We start from the raw sequence: 21300 nt of genomic DNA, 5'->3' as shown, positions 1-21300 counted from the left end.
AACCATGCACTGACATCACCAGTGGGAGTGCTCCTGCCTCAGATGACCTCAGCAGCCTATCAGGGACTGGCAGCAGATTCATATCCCCTGTGAGAACTCCCACTGGTGCCACAGCAAAGAGTTGCTTCCCAGTGTTAAGTTCTATCCTTTGGCTCCTTTGTGCAGAATATCACTGCCATCTGGCTCAATATCTACAGTTTCTGTGTCCTGATTTGTGTGCTGCTGTATTCCAGTTTAGGAATCACAAGCTGTTCCAGTGAACTTACTCATCAAACATCAGTTCCAGTCTATTATCCAGCTCAGTGAAATCACCAGCTGCACTGATTAGAGGATTCCTGCAATCAGCGTCTGCAAATCTGTTCCTAGCTCTGGCTTTGTTAGTGACCTGCTTCTGTCTAATCCCTGGTACTGCATTTGGTAATCTGGTTTGACCTTGGCTATCCTCTGCGACCTGCACACGTCTGCTCCCTGGTACCTTGTTGTCCATTTGGATCTGACCCGGCCTGTTCACTACGCTGAAAGCCTTCTCCACTCCATCCAGAATTCACCAGCACCTGTATAGGGGAACCTATTCTGAGGGCCACGACCTGTGTGTTGGACCCAGCCAAGCCCATACCCTCTGGCAAGGGTCCCTGGTGAACACTGCCGACACATTAGACTCCGCGCCTCAGAAATAGGTCACGCCAATCCCCAAATACGGGTTGCGTCCATTATCTACCCGAGAGTTGTGACATGTGGTCCTTCCACTTCGAGTATCTTTTTCCGCCAATTCCCATGCTTCCAAATGTAATCAAGAGGATCAAGCGAGAAAAAGCTCATGTCCTTCTAATAGCGTCAGACTGGCCATATAGGTCATGGTACTCGGATCTGCTGTCTATGATGGCCAACCAACCGTGGAGACTTCCACTAAGAGAAGATCTACTTTCACAAGGTCCATTCCTCCATCCCAATTTACCTTAATTGGCTTTAAAGGCGTGGCACTTGAGATCAATCTTTTGAGGTCCAAGGGGTTTTCTTCAGCTGTTATCCAGACTATGTTACAGGCTCATAAGTCATCCACTTCTATGATTTATTATAGGGTGGGGAAAGCTTGCATCTGATGTTGTGAAACTGGGAAGGTTTCTGCTTTCCAGTTTTGCTTGCCGCGTTTACTTTTTTACTAGATGGATTGTCCAAAGGCCTTTGCCTATCTTCCCTGAGGGGTCAGGTGTCTGCCTTGTCTATATGTTTTCAGAGACATCTGGTGTCCATACCATATGTCAGAACTTTCATGCAAGCAGTATTGCATGTCCAGCCACCTTATGTATCACCAGTCCCACCTTGGAACCTTAATTTACTTTTGGCTGCTCTTCAGTGGGCTCCTTTTGAGCCACTTGAGAATGTGGAATTAAGGAGGTTAACTTGGATAGTAGCTTTTCTTTTGGCAATAGCCTCAGCTCACAGAGTTTCGGAGTTGGCAGCTTAGTCAGCTAGCTTTCCCTTTTTGATTTTTCATAAGGACCGAGCGGTTCTCCACACTCGGCCATCCTTTATTCCTAAGGTGATATCAAGATTTCAACTAAATCAGGAGATTGTGGTGCCAGTATTGCATCCACCTGATACAGAGAGTCCTGTCTGGTTTCTGGATGTGGTACGAGCACTCAGAATATATGTGGATAGGACTTCTGCCTTGCGTAAGACAGACAGCCTTTTAGTATTTTATGACGTCCATAAAAGATGCTGGCCAGCTTCTAAGCAGTCTATTGCTCATTGGATTACTTTCACTATCAAGCAGACCTATATGGCCTTGGGCGAGTCACAGGGGCGTCTTAACAGAGGAGGGGGCCCATGTGCACTCCCCGTGTGGGCGCCCTGCTCTCCCTCCGGTGGCCGGCAGCCGACTGACGCGGCTGACCAGCCACCGGAGCATTAGTAGACTCCGGGCACTACAGTTCTTCCAGAGTCTACTGCGCATGCGCAGAACACAGGAAACATGTCCGCGGTGGCATTTTCCGGCGTTCTGTAGACTCTGGGCACCAGAGTATGCCTGGAGTCTACTGTGCATGCATAGAACACCGGAAAAATGGCTATTTTCCCATGTTCTGAGCAGCGCCGACACCCGATGCGGGACCACGGACAGGTAAGTTAAAAAAAATATGGGTGCAGTGTGTGCAGTGCGGGGCCCCCCACACACACTGCACCCATTATAGATACGCCACTGGCGAGTCAGTACCTGATCCCATTCACGCACATTCGACTTGGGCTGTGAGTGCTTCTTGGGCAGCTCGGCAGGGCTCGATTGAGCAGTTGTGCAGGGTGGCCACCTGGTCCTCAGTGCACACATTTACCAAGTTTGATCATTTCCACACATTTGTGGCTAAAGATGCGAGTTATGCTCAAAATGTTTTGCGTACAGTATTGCATGTACGTAATCCCCCTCCCTCTGAGGGCTTGCTTGGAGAAGTCCCAGCGTCAGTGCTTCCAAGATTGGACAAAAGAGGAAACAAGATTCTGGGTTACTCACTGTAGAATCAATTCCTCTGATTCCATCTGGGAATCACTGAGTTCCCTCCCTGATGTGGGTGATGAATTCTTATGTTCATCTCTTATTCTTCTCCTTTAGCTTTGCTAGTCAGATAACTGGAGAGCTAGAGAAAGGGGAGGGGGAGTTTCAGTCAGTCAATTATTTTTAGTACCTACTCCTCGGCCCCCCTCTCATATTCCAGTGTCAATGATTCTCAGTTGGACTCAGAGGAATTGATTCTACGGTGAGTAACCCAGAATCTTGTTTTGTGTGTGCATGTTTGTGTACTGTATGTCTGTATGATTGTGTTAGAGAAAAAGAGATATGATAGATATGCAGAGAGAGATATTGGTGTGAGGGAGATATGGGAATGTGAGGGAGAGGGGAGGACCGCATGGAATCCTTTGTTCAGACAACATGGCAGCAGCCATATTTGTTTTACAGATCAACAAACTACAGACCATCTTGGAAGGTGTGCCATTCCAAGCTGTTATCAATTCATCTCCCATGAAACTAGCGATATAGACCACGGTTTCTCAAACTCGGTCCTCAGGACCCCAAACAGTTCATGTGTTCTAGGTCTCCTCACAGAATCACAAGTGAAATAATTAGCTCCACCTGTGGATCTTCTAAAATGTGTAAATGAGTAATGAGTACACCTGTGCTCCTGCTGGGTGACCTGGAAAACGTGACCTGTGTGGGGTCATGAGGACAACACAGATTCATCCCTATAACACTGATTAAAGCCTAGAATTATAACTATGATAATATACCACATTATACAAACTTCACAATACTATCATAACCTAACAAGTAATTCACAATCCTTATGTAATCAAACACATGATTCAAGGTCTTACTATTATTAAAGGAAAAAGCACTTGGCAGTAACCAATTTTTTTCTACAAACGATTACCATCTGATATTAACCTGAAATATACACATACTACAGATTATTGCAGGATATATAAAAACAGTGTATAATACCAATGAGCTGATTCCACTATTCCTTTTACATTTCACATATCTATCAAATATCCACAGCTTAAATCAACAATAATTAAATCAAAGAATTGTGCTGTCACCATTACATTTAAAGCTAACCAAAGCTACAATAAACACGGAACTACTACAGAACTAAATACTAAAACTTCAATATACATATATACTACTAACGGGTTTGGTATTAAATAGTCAGGTTGCCAGCTATTAAAATGCTGACAACGGCATCACGATGCTCAGTTTTCCGACAGGGGGTACATACAGTAAGTATCCTAACCCTCCTCCCTTCTGCCTCTAACCCTAAGCCTCCCTTCTTGCACCCTAACACTCCCTACCCAACACCCTAACCCTAACACTCCCCATTAGTGCATAAACTTAACCCTCCACCCTTGGTGCCTTAACCTAACCTTCCCCCTTAGTGCCTAACCCTAGAACCCCCCAGTGGTGCTAACCCTTGCCCCTCCCTGTTCGTAGCCTAAGCCTAACCTCTCCCCCCAAAGCCTAACCCCCCCCCCCCCCGTGGTGCCTATACTAAAATGTAATACTGTATATCAGGGGTTCCCAACCACAGTCCCCAAGGCACACTAATGGTCCAGGTTTTAGGGATACTTAATTAGTGCCTCAGTTATTTTGATTAAACCATCTGTGCACAATCATGGACATCACTAAAACCAGGACTGTTAGTGTGTCTTGAGGACCAAGGTTGGGAATCACTGCTGTATATATAACAATGATATTATATATATATATATATATATATATATATATATATATAAAATGATTTAATGATTTATTAGTAGAAATAATGTATCAATAATATATAAATGGATAAAATATACATAAGGTTAATTTCTTACTATTTGTTTTTCACTTCCTCTGTAAGGCGCCTGCGAGGGGACCCTAGCTTGTTCAACTTGTCACCTCATATTTGATAAGAAAGTCTTTGACAAACTGAGCCCCATTTCGGATGAAGAGATGGACATGCTGGATTTGGCCTTTGGACTCACTGACATGTAAGAATCTTTTTTATTCCATTACTAGTCTCTCTAGAACTCTCACATTGTGTGCTTGATAGAAGAGCAATTTCTGATATTCTTTCGACAACATTCATCTATATTTGTGGACATTTTCTCTCTGATTCCAAATATGAATGACACAGTTGTTTCACATTGCTTCTAAGTTTAAAAATGTTGTTTCAAGGCAGAGTATGTATTCTCTCCAAACATGTCAGGCCTTACAGATTCATTATCTTTCAGAAATAAGTATTTATGAATTCCTTAGCGTGACCATTATTTCTGGTCGCACAATTCCAACCTACTGATGTTGTAGGTTTGAGACATTGAAAGCTCAACATTGATGTCATCATCAACACCTGACTGTCAATGGCAGGTAAACATAAGCTGCAAACCATCAATGTTTTGTTGATATACCCATATACAAACCACCAGCTCTGCATATAGATGTAATATACTAGTGCAGGAGTAAAGCACAATGATATGCTATTGAACGTACTATCATGCTTTTCAGCAATATTTTTATTTATTTTTTTAAAGGAAATAATAAAATAACAATAAAAAAAAACTAGCTCTCAAACCCTAGTTTAGCCTATACCGGCAAAATTGCACTGAAAAAAAGTGTACGGTACCCTGAAAATGCCGCTACCAGCACTAGGCTTCAACAGACTGGACTGGGAACAACATAGCAGGACAAGCACAGTGTGGTGTCCACCCATTGCCATGATGTCCAACAGCCCCAACATGTTCACCATGGGACTGAGTTCTTCAGGTAGATGGGACCCGCACATACAAAATAGTTCTTTCCCAAGGTAAAGCATTAGACTTCTTCCATTACTACTGGGTAGTGAGAAAAAAAAATTATTTTAAGTTGTTTTGATGACAAACTACAGGCTCTAGAATGCCCCATCATGACCAGGGCAAAGCATGATGACAATTGTGGTCCTCTAAGCACCAGCATGCCCTGGCACCAATAGCTACAGTCCACCTGTAAAACAGACTTTGAAATAACAAATATAACTGATGCACACCTTAGATAAGCATTTTATTGAAATAAAGACTTCTTAACACTTTTCCTCTTTTTCCCATTTATTACTTACTCATATCCAATGGAGGCTCCTCTTCTTTCCAAGTAACATGCATGTCCTAGATTGGCTAAATAAAAAAAAATCATAACGGGCATTGCTAGACATGCTTCCATACAGAAGCCGCAATGCAAAATGACAGCTTTGCAGCTGGCATTGCTTACAATCAGAGTAGCTAAACATATTTTCTTATTTGTCAGGACCAGCAAAACCCATGTGGGGTCCTAACCAATCACAGTTAAGCCTCACAAAAAGTATAGACTCTAAGCTATATTTGCTAAGAACTGGGCATATGCAGTAACTTTTTTCTGAATGCCAACACAGGGATGTTACAGCCAGGGGACAACTTCAAACCATATGAATAGTGGCATTGACCTGAGGTGTAATTTTGCAATTTGCGGGAGGTGGGACCATGGTCCAGCAAGGTTGTTCACTCTCAAAAAAGCCTTTGAGAACTCCCCCAAATTTGAGAATCTCCCAGTCATTCTGGGAACATAGACTAGTATGATTAAGACTTTTCACCACACTCCCCAAATTGCCATGACTTGCCCAGTCTAGTATTCTAGCATGTCTAACTGGTTGGAAATCACTGTGTTATCTACTATCTACTGTAGACCTGCATGGCACAGTTACAGGGGTGTATTTATAATGGTTGCAAGGTGTGTTGAGCACACATGCCCCTGGGGCCCCACACACCCTGCACCTAATTAAATATACTTACCTCTCCACAGGCCATTTTTCCGGTGATTTGCGCATGTGCAGTAGAAATGTCCCACGAACATGGCACCCACGCACAATGCTAGAGTCTACTACACCATTGGAAAGGAGGGGGTCCGATCGGAGCAGTCAGTATTACTAGGTTTACAAGGAAAAAAAAAAGGGCTAGTATGATGGTGCACTAGTCAAATGATTCAAATAATAAACACGTAAAAAATAATTATTAGATGTTCATTAAAACATATGTATGGTTCCCCTCTGGGAGTTATGGAAATGGCGAAGTATTTAAAAATGATAGATTAAAGAAATGAAATTCAAGATTAAAATAATGTGCCAGAGGTATAGTCACACACTCAGAGACTCCTTGTAATGTCACTGTATCTGGGTATTAGCTCGTCAGATCATTACATGATGATAATGATGGTAAATAAATGCATATAGATCACAATCTGTTCTCTATTAGCTCTATAGGATATGTGGTTCACATGAATAAATGTTTCTTTACGAAGACTGTATATTGTCTTATTTCCACATTTTGTTATTCACTTAATTGAGCAAGCTGTGTAAATCCTATGTACATACTGTATCTCATTCGAACATATCTATGATAATAGAAAAAGTGATGATTGTAAAGTATGTGCATATAAGTCGCAATCTGAGTTCATATAAATAAACATTTTAATTGTGAAGACTGTGTATTGTCTTATTTCCACACTTTGTTATTCACATACTTAAACAGGCTGTGTAAATCAGGTATATAAATTATTTAGATGTACCAAAAAAGTCCCCAATTGCCAGTTGAACAAGAAGGTAAGGGTATGTCAGTATAAATTGGATAATTAGCAGCATAGAAGGACAGATTAATAGCTGCTTACCCCTGTGAACCAATGATACTTGTGACAATCTGTTTCAAAACATTTGGTTACAAATAAGATCGTTACTTTGTGTATACTTGTAACACTCCACTGGCAGAATTAGTGTGCAACTGCACAAGGAATTATCATTAACACACAATAATTCCCTGAGGATTTATAATCAGGGTAATAGTATTTATTATATTTAATAGCCTATATCCACTAAGTGAACATAGACTCCTGACCTGCTGTGACATACCAAGCAAATTAAGAAGGGATGTAATTAAATGCTGTATTAGATGTATTAGATTAAATGCTCATTAGACTATTGAGAGATCATTGTGTTTTACATTATAGAGGAGATTCTTATTCCCTGTAGAGTGAATACCCATTATACCCCTTTTCCACCAAATTTCCGGGTCTGACCCGGAGTTGGAACAGGGTTCCTATCTGGATCAGACCCGGAATTTAGCCGGTGCCGACTCGGGATATTCCTGAGTCGGCGCCGCTCACACCGCAGTCGGGTCTGCATAGACCCGGCTTTTCCGGCGTGAAAGTGGATGCTTGGAGATGACGTCATATCCAAGCGCCACTGAAGCCGGACCAATCGGCCGGCTTGCAGCGCATTTCAGGTCATCGTGACCCGGAGTGCGCTGTTCTCACAGCAGGGTTTCATGGGCTACGCCCGTGTTAAACCCTGCTATTTACCTGGGTTGGATTGTCGGGTCACTCGACCCAGCGATCCAACCCTCACCCCTTTTACACCAAGTAGCTGTGCAGGTTAACCCTGCAATAACCCGGGTTTTAGCTCCGGTGTAAAAGGGGTATTAGTTACAGTGTATTCATGTATATATGATCATAGCCTACTCTGTTGGGTGGATACTTTCCGCGATATAAGGATAGATTATAATCTCATTACACAAGCAGAGTGGCAATGTTATTGATTACACAGGTCTGTGAAATTTAAGGTATTGAAAGCTTTTTTAATAATACTTTTTTATTCTTAATTATACTCCTGTGTACATCAAGAAATAGTATATTTAAAAAAAATTACCAATCACATTTACCTGTAAGGGGGTTACATCCATTTTTAAGAACAAACAAGAAGTTTAATTGTTTTTGACATATTTATTGTGAAATATGAAAAAGTGTTCTGATATCACTGTGTTTTTGTCTTAATTACATAATAAAATAACAATAAAATCAAACAATAATAGAAACAAAACCATAATTATTGAAAAAATGGTTAATATCTTGTATTTTTAGTTTTCAAACTTAGTTTTGTTGCTTTTCGCTTATAAGCTTTCTCTGTGTCATCTCTGTGTATCATCCAGCAGTAGTCAGCCATCATGCTGACGTCCCAATGATCCTGGTATCTTCTTTCTACATCTTTAACATCTTGGTGGAACCATTCACCCTGTTCTTCACTGTAGTGTAGAGTAGTGTGTACTGTGTGTGTGTGTATGTGGTGGTAGGCAGGGGTTAAAATGAGCCGGCACAGGGCAAAACTGTGTTGCATCTGTTGTATTTGGTTCCACCTACGGCAGCTCACCTTGTAGTTGTAGTTGTTGTGTGTGTGCAATGTTCCTTTAGACAGTACGGGGTTTAGGCCCTTTGAAAATTTCAGCTCCAGGCCCATGTGGACCTTAATCTGACACTGGGCTGGGGGACGTTTTATGATGAGAACTGAATTGTAACGTTCTATACTATCGACTGAATTCATTTAAAACAATGTTTTATAATAAATGTAGGCAGAATACATTTATTACTTTAAAGAATATAAAAAAAATGACATTCATAAATACACGTTTTGCAGAAAAACATGGTGTGATATGCAAAATCAGGAGTCATTTTCATGTTCAGAAGCCAAAAATCTATAAGTATCACATAAATTTGTTAAAAAAGCTTTTTCATTGCAGACCTGTGTTATCATATTGATCAAATTGTAAGTGTATACATGTTTAATCTAGTCCCATATATTGCTTTAATTATATATAAACTAATAAGAAACTGAACGTAATCTAACTACTTCATTGGAAGTCTATCAAATGGAGTAATAAGGGAAGAAGGTATCCCTTAGCAATTGGGGACTTCCTTTGTAAATCTAATTAACACACACATACTATTATCGATGTGCTTTAATGAAGATATATACAGTATATATATATATATATATATATATATATACACATGATTTACACAGCCTGTTTAAGTATGTGAATAACAAAGTGTGGAAATAAGACAATACACAGTCTTCACAATTAAACTGTTTATATGAAATTAGATTGCGACTTATATATGCGATATGTACACAGGATTTACACAGCTTGCTAAATTAAGTGAATAACTAATTGTGGAAATAAGACAATATACAGTCTCCATAAAGAAACATTTATTCATCTGAACCACATATCCTATTGAGCTAATAGAGAACAGATTGTGATCTTTATGCATTTATTTACCATCATTATCTTGATCCTCATGCAATGATCTGATGAGCTAATACCCAGATACAGTGACATTACAAGGAGTCTCTGAGTGTGTGACTATACCTCTGGCACATAATTTTAATCTTGAATTTCATTTCTATAATCTACATTTTTTAAATACTTCACCGTCACCATAACTCCCGGAGGGGAACCATACATATGTTTTAATGAATATCTAATAAAAGTTATTTTTGTGTGTTTATTATTTGAATCAATCGACTAGTGCACTATCATACTACCCCTTTTTCTTTTTACCTTGTACATGTAAATTGGTAGTAGGTAGCACACACCCCTTGGAATACATCAAAATATACAAATAAAATTACAGGGTGGTTGTCGGTTTGGACCTGTGCGGTAGTTTTCCTTGCTGCTAAGTATTAAGAGGTTTGCCAGACATTCCTCTATACATTATTCTGTGGCTTAAAAAAAGGGTACAATATGTTATACTGTATATGCTTTGAATAAATATCTACAATAAATTCCCTTTGATCCTACAGGTCCCGACTCGGCTGCCAGGTTTGCATGACAAAAGATATCGATGGAATAACAGTCCGTGTCCCAACAGATGTGGCTGATGTGCGAAGGGAAACAGTTGGAAAGCAAAGCAATCAGTGACATGACTTATAAATTACTATTTGACGTTGATTTGTTTCTTTAATATGATGCCGAGTGGGGGAGCTTTTTTCAAGATAGAGGACAAGTTAATACAATATCTAATGGACCATTATCTGAGAGACATCATAAAGCTGTTGTACCTGATTAGAACTAATGCTGCAGTGATTTATACAACCTGGACCTTAAATTGTACTTAGCAATGTCCTGCCCTGTAGATTATTTGCCTGTTTTCTTTTTGTTTGGAAAATGTATTGCACAGCGTTAATTCATACAAAAATTAGTCAGAGTCTGGGAATCCTGCTTGCTGTACGAACATAACAATTATTATAACTCATCTATATTTTATACATAAGATCTGGAGTATGTACATACAAAGAATATATATAGTGTACAATTATTATTACCACTGCCGGAGTAACAATAGGGCGGCAAGTGGCAGTCGTCCAGTAGCCCCCACACATGAGAGGGGCCCTGACACATAGCTACATCACCAATGAAAGGGGCACTGTGGAATATGTGAACTGGGGTATTTGTATGACATAATGTGAACTGGGGGCACTAGAGTGTGTTCAGCACATTTGTGGTGCTGTGAGAATTACATTTTTGATAACATCACCAGTATATCATATTAACAATTTTATTTGTAGGGGCCTCTACAAACCTTAATCCAGCCCTGATTATTACTATATTCTAAATACGTTTTCTATGCGTTTTCTTTCCTCTACATTGTCAGTTCTTAGAGCTACAGATGAGTTTGCAATGGAATATATACAGTAGACTGTAGCAAAAAAATGAGTATGTCTTCTAATGTAGCAAGGGAAATACACATAATTGAGAATAAAGTTATTTTCATTTTATTGGTATAGACTTTACCTGCCAATAAAGTACTAAAGTTGTTTTCTATCACCCACAGGAGAGCTGGATAATTCTGTTCTTTAAGCTTGTTATGACATTAAACCCTATAAACACTGTGTGTGTGGCTGCAAATTTGAAAATGAAAACACCGTCTTCTGTACCGGTTTAGTCTCAGCATCACATTTAATTATGTTGTAACCATTGGGATAGGTGGGATTATTGATGGTAAAATAGACAGGGTTGCGTTATTAATCTGCTGTGCCCTACCCCCCTTCTTTATGGCAGCATAGATTTATTCAGGAACCCCAAGAGGAGGAAGAAATGGTGCTCATTTACTTTGCCCTTTGTTCTGCAAAAAATCCTAAAACTAAGTTTTTAGACTACGGAACAGCAGAAATCCAATACAAATGTTTTAAAATCAAGTTATTATCACATGAGACTTTTGACTAGTAGATATTTAATTCCTTATTATTGTCAGCCCTGGCTGCAATTTCCAACATTTGTTTTAATAACCTGTATATTTGTTTCTGGGATTTTTTTTTTATATCAGATTATTTTAAAACATAGTTATGTAAAGAAAAGTAGGGGGAGGAAGTGCACATTTTTACTCATGAGACATAGAAGCACAATAAGCTGGCATGGCTCTCACCCATAGCACATTTTTTCCAAAAGAGGCTCCTGTCCCTTGATTTCTGTTTCTTTTTCTGTCAGCAGCTGCCTAGAGGGGTGAATTTGGGGAACATAACCTGTAGGTGCTTGTCAGTAGGTTCATCACTTCCTTGTAGTTGTCACTTGAAAATACTGAGAACTCATTTATGGTAGATTTTACAACTCAGGGGAACCAGAGCCAATCACCCCTTAGCACGTTGGGTCCACTTCCACAGTCTATGACAATTCCCACAATTCAAATTAGAGGCTGTGAACTCTGAAGGTGACACATTCCTTTCCAGAGCAGCTTTAGCTTTGGGCATTACACCTTTGGTGAAGGAAGGAACCTTTTCTGCACAAAGCTGCACATTTTATTTCACAATTGTTTTCTATGAGTGTAAGCAGTGGTAAATTTCTGATTGGGTACATGAGGCATGTGCGCCATATGCTGGGAGCAGCACTTGGATGCTTGTTTTATTACTGCCATTGCATGACCTAACATTCCACACTCCTACCATCCCACACTCCTACCAACCCACGCTCCTACCAACCCACACTCCTACCAACCCACGCTCCTACCAACCCACGCTCCTACCAACCCACGCTCCTACCATCCCACGCTTATACCATCCCATGCTCCTGCCATCACACGCTACTACCAACCCACACCCCTACCATCACACACTATTACCATCCCACACTCCTACCAACCCACACTACTACCATCCCACACTCCTACCATCCCACGCTCCTACCAACCCACGCTCCTACCAACCCACGCTCCTGCCAACCCACGCTCCTGCCAACCCACGCTACTACCATCACACGCTACTACCATCACACGCTACTACCAACTCACGCTACTACCAACCCACACCCCTACCATCCCACACCCCTACCATCCCACACCCCTACCATCACACACTACTACCATCCCACACTCCTACCAACCCACACTCCTACCAACCCACACTTTGCCCAGTTATCTAAGACATCTCTCTTATGGGGTTGCAGATACAGTGGGATATGTGATCCAACTGCACTTATCTCAAGATGGCGTATGGCACAGTACAGTGGACATAGGACCTGATTCAGACAAGCTCGCTAGATGCGGCCGCTCGTTCCCAGCGTATGGAAATTCAGCGAAGTGACATCAAGGCAGCTGCTCGCACGGCAAGGCATAAGCACACCCACTTTGTCTTGGTGAGCAATCACTTTGTGTTTACAGACACCCACCAGCCTGTCTTTAGCCGCCCACTAGCGTACGTCATCTCCAGGAAGTATATACAACCATCGGTACATCAGGTTCCATTGGATCTGACCGCAGCGCTTGCGGTTGACTGTACCCTATCGCAAGCACTGCGAGCACTTCAGTGTATTATTCAACCAGGTGAACCAGGTGTACTATGACGTTGCCTGTTAATTATGCACGCCTCAGAAATGGCGTGAAACACTCTGGCACGCCTGCGTCCGCAACTCCACTCCCCCGTTACTACTGCCCTGCCCCTGTTACCACCCACAAACGGCCTCTCCTATCACTCATTTCACTGGGCTGTCTTTGCAGGGCGAGCGAGCAAAATCCGATCACTCATACTAGTTTGTGCACACGCACTGCGAACTACACGCATGCGCACATTAGCTTACATAGTCTGCAACGAGTGGCCACTTGCTAGCAAGCAGGTCTGAATCAGGGCCATATTTTGTTGTTACTATGAAATTTCAGACTGACAGACTCTCACCAGATAACAATTTGTTTTATTACTGTCAGTGCTGCCCTGCTCCCAGCAATTGTTATTAATAACCAAAATAGGGCTTAAGGGGCTGCCTTACACTTAAAACCACCCCTAAATGCAAGGTTGATATTTCTGTCTTAACTCTTCCCAATAAAAGCTGTCCACTTTAGAGAAGACTCTGAGGAAAGAGAACACACTTGGAAGGTGCATTCTTTTAGCTTCAGATTTCCAGAAATCCCTATTTTGTTCTCCCAAAGAACTGATACAAGCTTACTATGCTTTTCCACCATCTTCTTTCCTGTTTCTAATTATGAACACTAATGTGTCCCATAGATCTGTAGCTCAGATGCAACCTATCATGTTACTGAACAATCCCTGTGTGACAATACGAGGTCCCACTGGACCAATTTCTCACAGCATTATGTACTATTTAATCCTTGGCCCAGTCTAAGTATATACTGTACATCAGAGCATTGGTATATTATGTGTATTGTTATTTCATGTGATTTGGTATATTTTGCCCTTGCTATTACCATCTATATTATATGTATTGGAAATATAAACAACGTACCATATTGTGTGAATACAGCAGGACAACAGAAGCCATATTGTATGACGGGAAGGAGAGCTAGGCAGTTGTGTTATGCTGAGTACACACCAGAAAGATATATCTGCAGATGATGGTTATTCATACAAACTGAACTACCATCATCTACCCCCGTCCCCATAGCCTATACACAGCAGGATGCTCCAATATATCTGCCATTGGCTGTACAGCACAGCCGATGTGCTACAGTATGTCTGTGAACGTTCACAGATATATCGCTGGCACACACTGGCCAACGCACACACAATATATTGCCTGATTAATAGATCGGCCAATATATCTGAATTATCTAGGTTAACAGGTAATTTGGGATATAATTAGATTAGATATCAGAGAGGATGTGCAACATGTTTCCACAGTACTATACTGGCTTAAATAGCTTTGGGAAATGTATTAATATGTTTCCATGTAAATGTTATTATATGATAATTTAAGATAATGCAGATACAAAGTGTCAAATGTCTTAATGTTTCATGTAAGTGTGAGGTGTCACATGTCATGTTATTCCCTGCTGTAATATTGTAACCCTTTGTTAAATGTATCCAGCCTAATAGCTAATTCAGTCAAGCAATTCCATTATATAATCAAGGTAACAGAGACGGTATATAACAGTTCAATGATTTAAGTGTCTGCTGATAGGCCCCTGCTGAGAGGTACATATTGACCCTACTTCCTGAGTAGACTTTTTGGCAACACTCTGGTTAAGACAGCCACATATACAGTATAAGGAGTGCAGTTTATCATTGGAGGTCAGTCTATCATGGAGGTTCCTGGTGTACAAGACATCAACACGAAACCGCCTGAGAAAACCCTGCTAGGACAGGACAGATTTCTGTCATCCTCTTTAGAAATAACCACAAAAAAACCCAACTACATTACAGGCATACACTATGTAAGAGTCGGATTCCAGGAGGCTCTATTTGTATCAAAACTGCTCTGCTCAATTTACTATTTTATCTTATCATATGTCTGTGTTTATGTACAAGTATAGGTTGCTCTCATGGTATTCTGATTCTAGTCTTCAAATGTACACACCAGTTTTGAACTGCCAAAAGTGAATTTGTAAAATACAAATAGTAAATAAATGTGCAACTGCCGTTAATATGAAATAATTATAAGACACATATAAAGTTCATGTTATTCATTTTCCTTCTTTCAATTTTCTGAGGGTGCTCTTCAAAACACCTTTTATATAAATTATACTCTCAGATGTCGGTGAGTTAGCTGCCTTGATTTGTATTTATTAAACAACAGCTATGCGCATCATAATCAAATATTTATTAAGCTGGTGGAATTTTCTTTCTTTTATATATTTTTGAGATTTATATTATAGGCCTTCTTCCTCATTATTAGAGGGTTGCCTGTATGATCCCAACAGAACTTCAGAGCGCTGTGCAAAAAAAAAAAAAAAAACTGCTGTCCTGGTGAAGTATATTTGATTAAGTGATATATGTACAAAAATTCTAATTTGCACTCACTTTTTCATATAAAACATTCAGCCCATAATATTAATAACAGTAGTTCCACATATAAAGCAAATGCCTGTACAAAAAGGTAGGATAACATCAGCATGTAATTTCAATCTTATGGGAGCAGAAATGAAAGTTGGCCAGAAATCACTGACTTCAAGCCGTCAAATCATCCAGCCATCCCGCTATGGGGATTTGTTTAATTCACAGGTGGGAGGTCAAGCGCCTCAATCCACTAGGCATATTTATCGGAGACTTACAGGGGGATTCTTTATGGGAGCGATAAGTCCGTTTTTGCGTTAATATCTGAGCTATGACGTCATTATCGGAGGTTTTACTTTTTACACCTTATTCAATATCAAAGACTTATCGCAGTTTTGAAAAGTCGAAGATAGAAAACGGGGATAAGTTTTCACCATTGAATAGGTGTTGAAAAAAAGTGCAGAATTGGAGTTTAGGGGTGCAGGTTTAAAAAAAATTGCCTGCACCCCTGGGAATGACATTTAAAAAAGAACTGTGTCAAAAAAAGTTTTAAAAAAAATAGGGACACCCCAAAAAAATAACTTAAATATTGGGGTGAAAAAAAAAAGGGAAAAAAATTGTTTAACAATAGGGAAATAGGTTCAGGGCTATTCTGCAAGTATGCGGCAGATGTTTTGAAGAATAGATTTATTGCGGCAGGTGCACAAATGCAGAATTTTTAAAAACTTACTTTAGGGACTTAAAAATATACTAGTACCCATTTTCATGTACCCCAAATTTGATGGGACCACTTAAAAAAACGAAAAAAATAACCTAAATGCTCTTCTGCATCACTTCTTCAATGTCGGGAAAAAAAACACCTGCTGCGGCTATTTAAATCCCCGACTTTCAATTAAAGGCTAAAACGGGGGTACCCATAGTGTTCCCCCATGTTTTTACAACTTTAGGGGGTCTTACAATTATTTTAAGGAAAAATTCGTAACTTTACGCAAATCCAACTTCGCAGTTTCCCGTTTTCATTAATTTTATATTGAATACGGGGATAAGCGGGAGTGCGCCCGATACTTTAACGCAGGTAAAAACTCTGATATGAAACATTAACTTCGAAAGTGAAGTTAACGTTTCATATTGAATACCCCTGTTTGTCTGCATAGGAGCCGGAAGGGGGTGGGGGGGTGGACACAAGCGGGTAAACATTTGAGAGGCGCCAATATATGTACTGGATCATAGGTAGCTGTGATACCATGGGGCCGGGCACAGAGCAATTCCTCTTTCCAGCTACTCCAACTCTTCCCTCCCCACAGCACTTCTCTGCCCATTTTTTCCCCTCCTACCCCTCCACCTAGATCTGATCCCTACAGTGGCTAAAAACTGTGGACTGGACCCTCCTCTGGGACCAGCCCTGCGCCATTTTTCCCTCCCACTTTATATTTATATTCCTCACTTCTTCCCTCTCAGCTCCCTCTTCATACTTTCTATCTCCCCCTTGGACCCAAACGCCCCCTCCCACGCCATCCCCTATCCCCCATGGCAACCCTGACCCCTCCCTTGCTGCACCCTCCGTCCCCCCTGAGGCAGTTCCTACTTCCCCACCATGGCACATATAAATATATATCTAGGGGCACCAAAATTAAAATGTTTTGACTCCTCCCAACCGAAAAACATTGTGGTGCCCCTCCCCTTGGCTAGAAAGGCACTTGTCAGGGATGCTGGCCAACCGGGGCTCGCTGCACGGCTGGGCCACCCTAGTAACACACACACCCTCCGCTGTGGACAGTGATGAGTGCCGGGCACTGTGCTGCGAAGGATAGTTTGCAAGATTCATGCCCAGCTGTGCTGTCCCGTCCTTCCTGAAGCAGCCACGTGGTGGGCGGGCAGCGCTGCCGCTTGTTGTGTTCCAGGGGAATGCGCTAGTCACACTACACATCCGCTATACTAAGCGGCGTGTATGTGTCTATTTAAGATTTATACTCCTCGTGTTAGCCGTTCATGCAGCAAGATAAGTTCATCAAGATGGCCACCGCGCACTGCGCATGCGCGGATGGTGATTCCAGGATACCCTGGATACCCAACGAAATACTGATAGGACAGTAATTTTCATATTTTGGCCTCTATTCACCACCACAATGGTTTTGAAATGAAACAAACAAGATGTGCTTTAACTGCAGACTTTCAGATTTAATTTGAGGGTAATTACATCCAAATCAGGTGAACGGTGTAGGAATTACAACGGTTTCTATATGTGCCTCCTACTTTTTAAGGGGCCAAAAGTAATGGGACTATCAACTCAAAAGCAATTTCATGGACAGGTGTGGGCTATTCCCTCATTATTTCATTATCAATTAAGCAGGTAAAAGGTCTGGAGTTGATTCTAGGTGTGACATTTGCATTTGGAATCAGTTGCTGTCGACTCTAAATATGAGATCCAAAGAACTGTCACTATCAGTGAAGCAAGCCATCATTAGGCTGAAAAATCAAAACAAACCCATCAGAAAGATAGCAAAAACATTAGGTGTGGCCAAATCAACTGTTTGGAACATTCTTAAAAAGAAAAAATGCACCGGAGAGCTCAGCAACACCAAAAGACCCGGAAGACCATGGAAAACAACTGTGGTGGATGACAGAAGAATTATTTCCCTGGTGAAGAAAAACCCCTTCACAACAGTTGGCCAAATCAAGAACACTCTCCAGGAGGTAGGTGTATATGTGTCAAAGTCAACAATCAAGAGAAGACTTCACAAGAGTGAATATAGAGGGTTCACCACAAGATGTAAACCATTAGTGAGCCTCAAAAACAGGAAGACCAGATTAGAGTTTGCCAACATCTACAAAAGCCTTTACAGTTCTGGAACAACATCCTATGGTCAGATGAGACAAAGATCAACTTGTACCAGAGTGAAGGGAAGAGAAGAGTATGGAGAAGGAAAGGAACGGCTCATGATCCAAAACATACCACCTCATCAGTGAAGCATGGTGGTGGTAGTGTCATGGCGTGGGCATGTATGGCTGCCAATGGAACTGGTTCCCTTGTATTTATTGATGATGTGACTGCTGACAAAAGCAGCAGAATGAATTCTGAAGTGTTTCGGCAATATTATATGCTCATATTCAGTCAAATGCTTCAGAACTCATTGGACGGCGCTTCACAGTGCAAATGGACAATGACCCAAAGCATACTGCAAAAGCAACCAAAGAGTTTTTTAAGGCTAAAAAGTGGAATGTTATGCAATGGCCAAGTCAATTCTCTGACCTGAATCCAATTGAGCATGCATTTTACTTGATGAAGACAAAACTGAAGGGAAAATGCCCCAAGAACAAGCAGGAACTGAAGACATTTGCAGTAGAGGCCTGGCAGAGCATCACCAGGGATGAAACCCAGCGTCTGGTGATGTCTATGCATTCCAGACTTCAGGCTGTAATTGCCTGCAAAGGATTTACAACAAAGTATTAAAAAGTGAAAGCTAGGTTTAGGATTGTTTAGTTTGTCCCATTACTTTTGGCCCCTTAAAAAGTGGGAGGCACATATAGAAACCGTTGTAATTCCTACACCGTTCACCTCATTTGGATGTAATTACCCTCAAATTAAATCTGAAAGTCTGCAGCTAAAGCACATCTTGTTTGTTTCATTTCAAAGCCATTGTGGTGGTGAATAGAGGCCAAAATATGAAAATTCTGTCAATGTCCCAATATTTATGCACCTGACTGTATATTTGTTCTTGGAGATCCATAGGGATCCACAGGCATATTATGGTTGGAAAACCAGGCACCAAACAGTTAAAGCTTTGGCTCCCAGAATGCCGGGTCCTCCTGCATATATACCCTGCCCCTGGCCGTAGGACTTCAGTTTGTTCATTTGGTGTGGCAGGATGAGATGCACCTTTTGTACAGGGGACTGCTTAGGCAGTCCTAAGCTTTAATTTTATGATTTATTTTGCTTTATGTTTTCTTGAGTTGGCAGTACTAAGCGTCTGTATTAGGACGCATGGGCTGTGACTCCATCTACCACAACCGGGTTGCAACATTAGTAATTGTGCTTGTGATTTCGGCGGGCCGTGGCTGAGCTTAGCTAGCAGCAATGCTGCGACCTGGACTGCACCGGATGCTCGGAGATGTCAGGTAAGGCAATTCTTTACTTGCAGGGAATCGTGGGTAGCAGTCCTTGCTTCTGGTGTAGAGACGCACCAGAAGCCGCTGCTGTAAGTACCAGGGATTGTCCGCATCCTTACTACACCAGCCGGGGCCTTTTTGTCTGACACCAGGGATCGTCAGCAGACGCATATCTGCTGTCATGAGGACAGCGTACCCGGTTGGTTAATGCAGCATAGGGGAGGTAGGCGCTCCCCCGTCAGCTCCTCTCCCGACCCAGACGCAGTCCTGATAAATAGGTTTTGCGCATCTGGGTTGCTCCACCTACCCTCCACGTGTAAGAGACGCTCACGGTCCACAGAGTGCACCTGGTAGCTGTTGGTCTAAGGAGGGTCTGGGTCTGTCTCCCTGAATACCTCTCCTTTGGTTAAGGTATACGGTGCTCTATATCCTACTATGTTGCTGTAGATGATTTTGAGCCCATTGTAATTATATTACATATGCATTGTATGTGCCTGGTTGCTAGCTGCTCACTGACCATGATTTCTTTCTGTCAATAATAACTGTCACTATTACTTCTTTCTCAGTGCTTCACATTCATTTATAATTTGTAAGGGCTGTCACATTACCTTGCGATTGTTGCCTTTACTTTAAATATGTCTAAAGATAAGGGAAGCAGGAGGGAGAGCCACCTGTGTTGTTTTTATGTAAATCATGTATGGCATATGTGTCCTCACAGGACATAAAGGAGGGTTTGTGTACTGTCTTTTTTAAAGAGCCACCTCACCAGTCCGCTTTACCTGTTGTTGGCACAGAAACAGACAAATCTCAGGTGCACAACTCCAAATTACTGATAATATTCAGTAAAATTTTGCAATCAATAGAGGTTTTTAGCATAATCATGGCCAAGGTTGCACTACAGTATATAACTTGTAGGACTTACCTAGAATTGTGCCTAATACTAGAGTGCATATACATTACCAGACTCCATGCTTTTAAACCAATAAGGAAGGGGTGCTAATCCAGACTGGGGGCCTCTCCTTTCCCTCAGGTGTGCAATAAAGCACATTAAATGTAGTATACAGGAAAGGTTCCTGGACTGCACACCCTGAATATATATAATGGGAGGTGCTACCTGATGAGACTAATTGCAGGCACAGAAACAGACAAATCTCAGGTGCACAACTCCAAATGACTGATAATATGTAAATGCATTAACATTTTGCAATCAATAGAGGTTTTTAGCATAATCATGGGCAAGGTTATGCTAGGTTAAGGTCAGTAATTTGGAGATGTTGGCTACTCCAACGATGCCTCCTTGGATGGGGTGTCCACATATATTTTCACCTCATGGGCATTCCTCTATTAAGGATGTTGATAGCCATTTTAGTCAGAGTATGGCACCAGCTAATGTTGGTAACAGACCGGTAGTGGCTAAAGCACTTAAACGTAGGTTGTCTTTATCTCACTCTGTTCAACATATGAATTCAGACGCATCATCAGAGGAGTCTGATGACTGATGATGCACAGGATTCCTCTGCAGAATCTACTTCTGTAGAGGAGGATCATCCATCTACTGTGGATGTTACTTTGGTGAGGGCGGTTAGATCAGTCCTAGATATTCAAGATGATAAACTAACTC

The 21300-nt window shown here is 41.3% G+C and overlaps 1 protein-coding gene across 1 annotated transcript in view; it reads left to right on the top strand.

The window, feature by feature from the left end:
* LOC148508637 (adrenodoxin-like) overlaps nt 1-11140 on the top strand; it is a 50940-nt gene extending 39800 nt beyond the window's left edge. Inside the window, exons 3-4 of the mRNA XM_088444206.1 lie at nt 4389-4518; nt 10161-11140. Coding sequence (XP_088300332.1) covers nt 4389-4518; nt 10161-10278 — 248 coding nt within the window. The 3' untranslated portion in view covers nt 10279-11140. The remainder of the gene's footprint in view (nt 1-4388; nt 4519-10160) is intronic.
* Nucleotides 11141-21300: the final 10160 nt, after the last annotated feature.

This window comes from Taudactylus pleione, unplaced genomic scaffold, assembly GCF_031769625.1.
Source record: "Taudactylus pleione unplaced genomic scaffold, aTauple2 ptg000352l, whole genome shotgun sequence".
Taxonomy (NCBI): Eukaryota; Metazoa; Chordata; class Amphibia; order Anura; family Myobatrachidae; genus Taudactylus; species Taudactylus pleione.
Note: the sequence above shows the minus strand (reverse complement) of the source record. Positions and strands in the feature narration are given on the sequence as shown.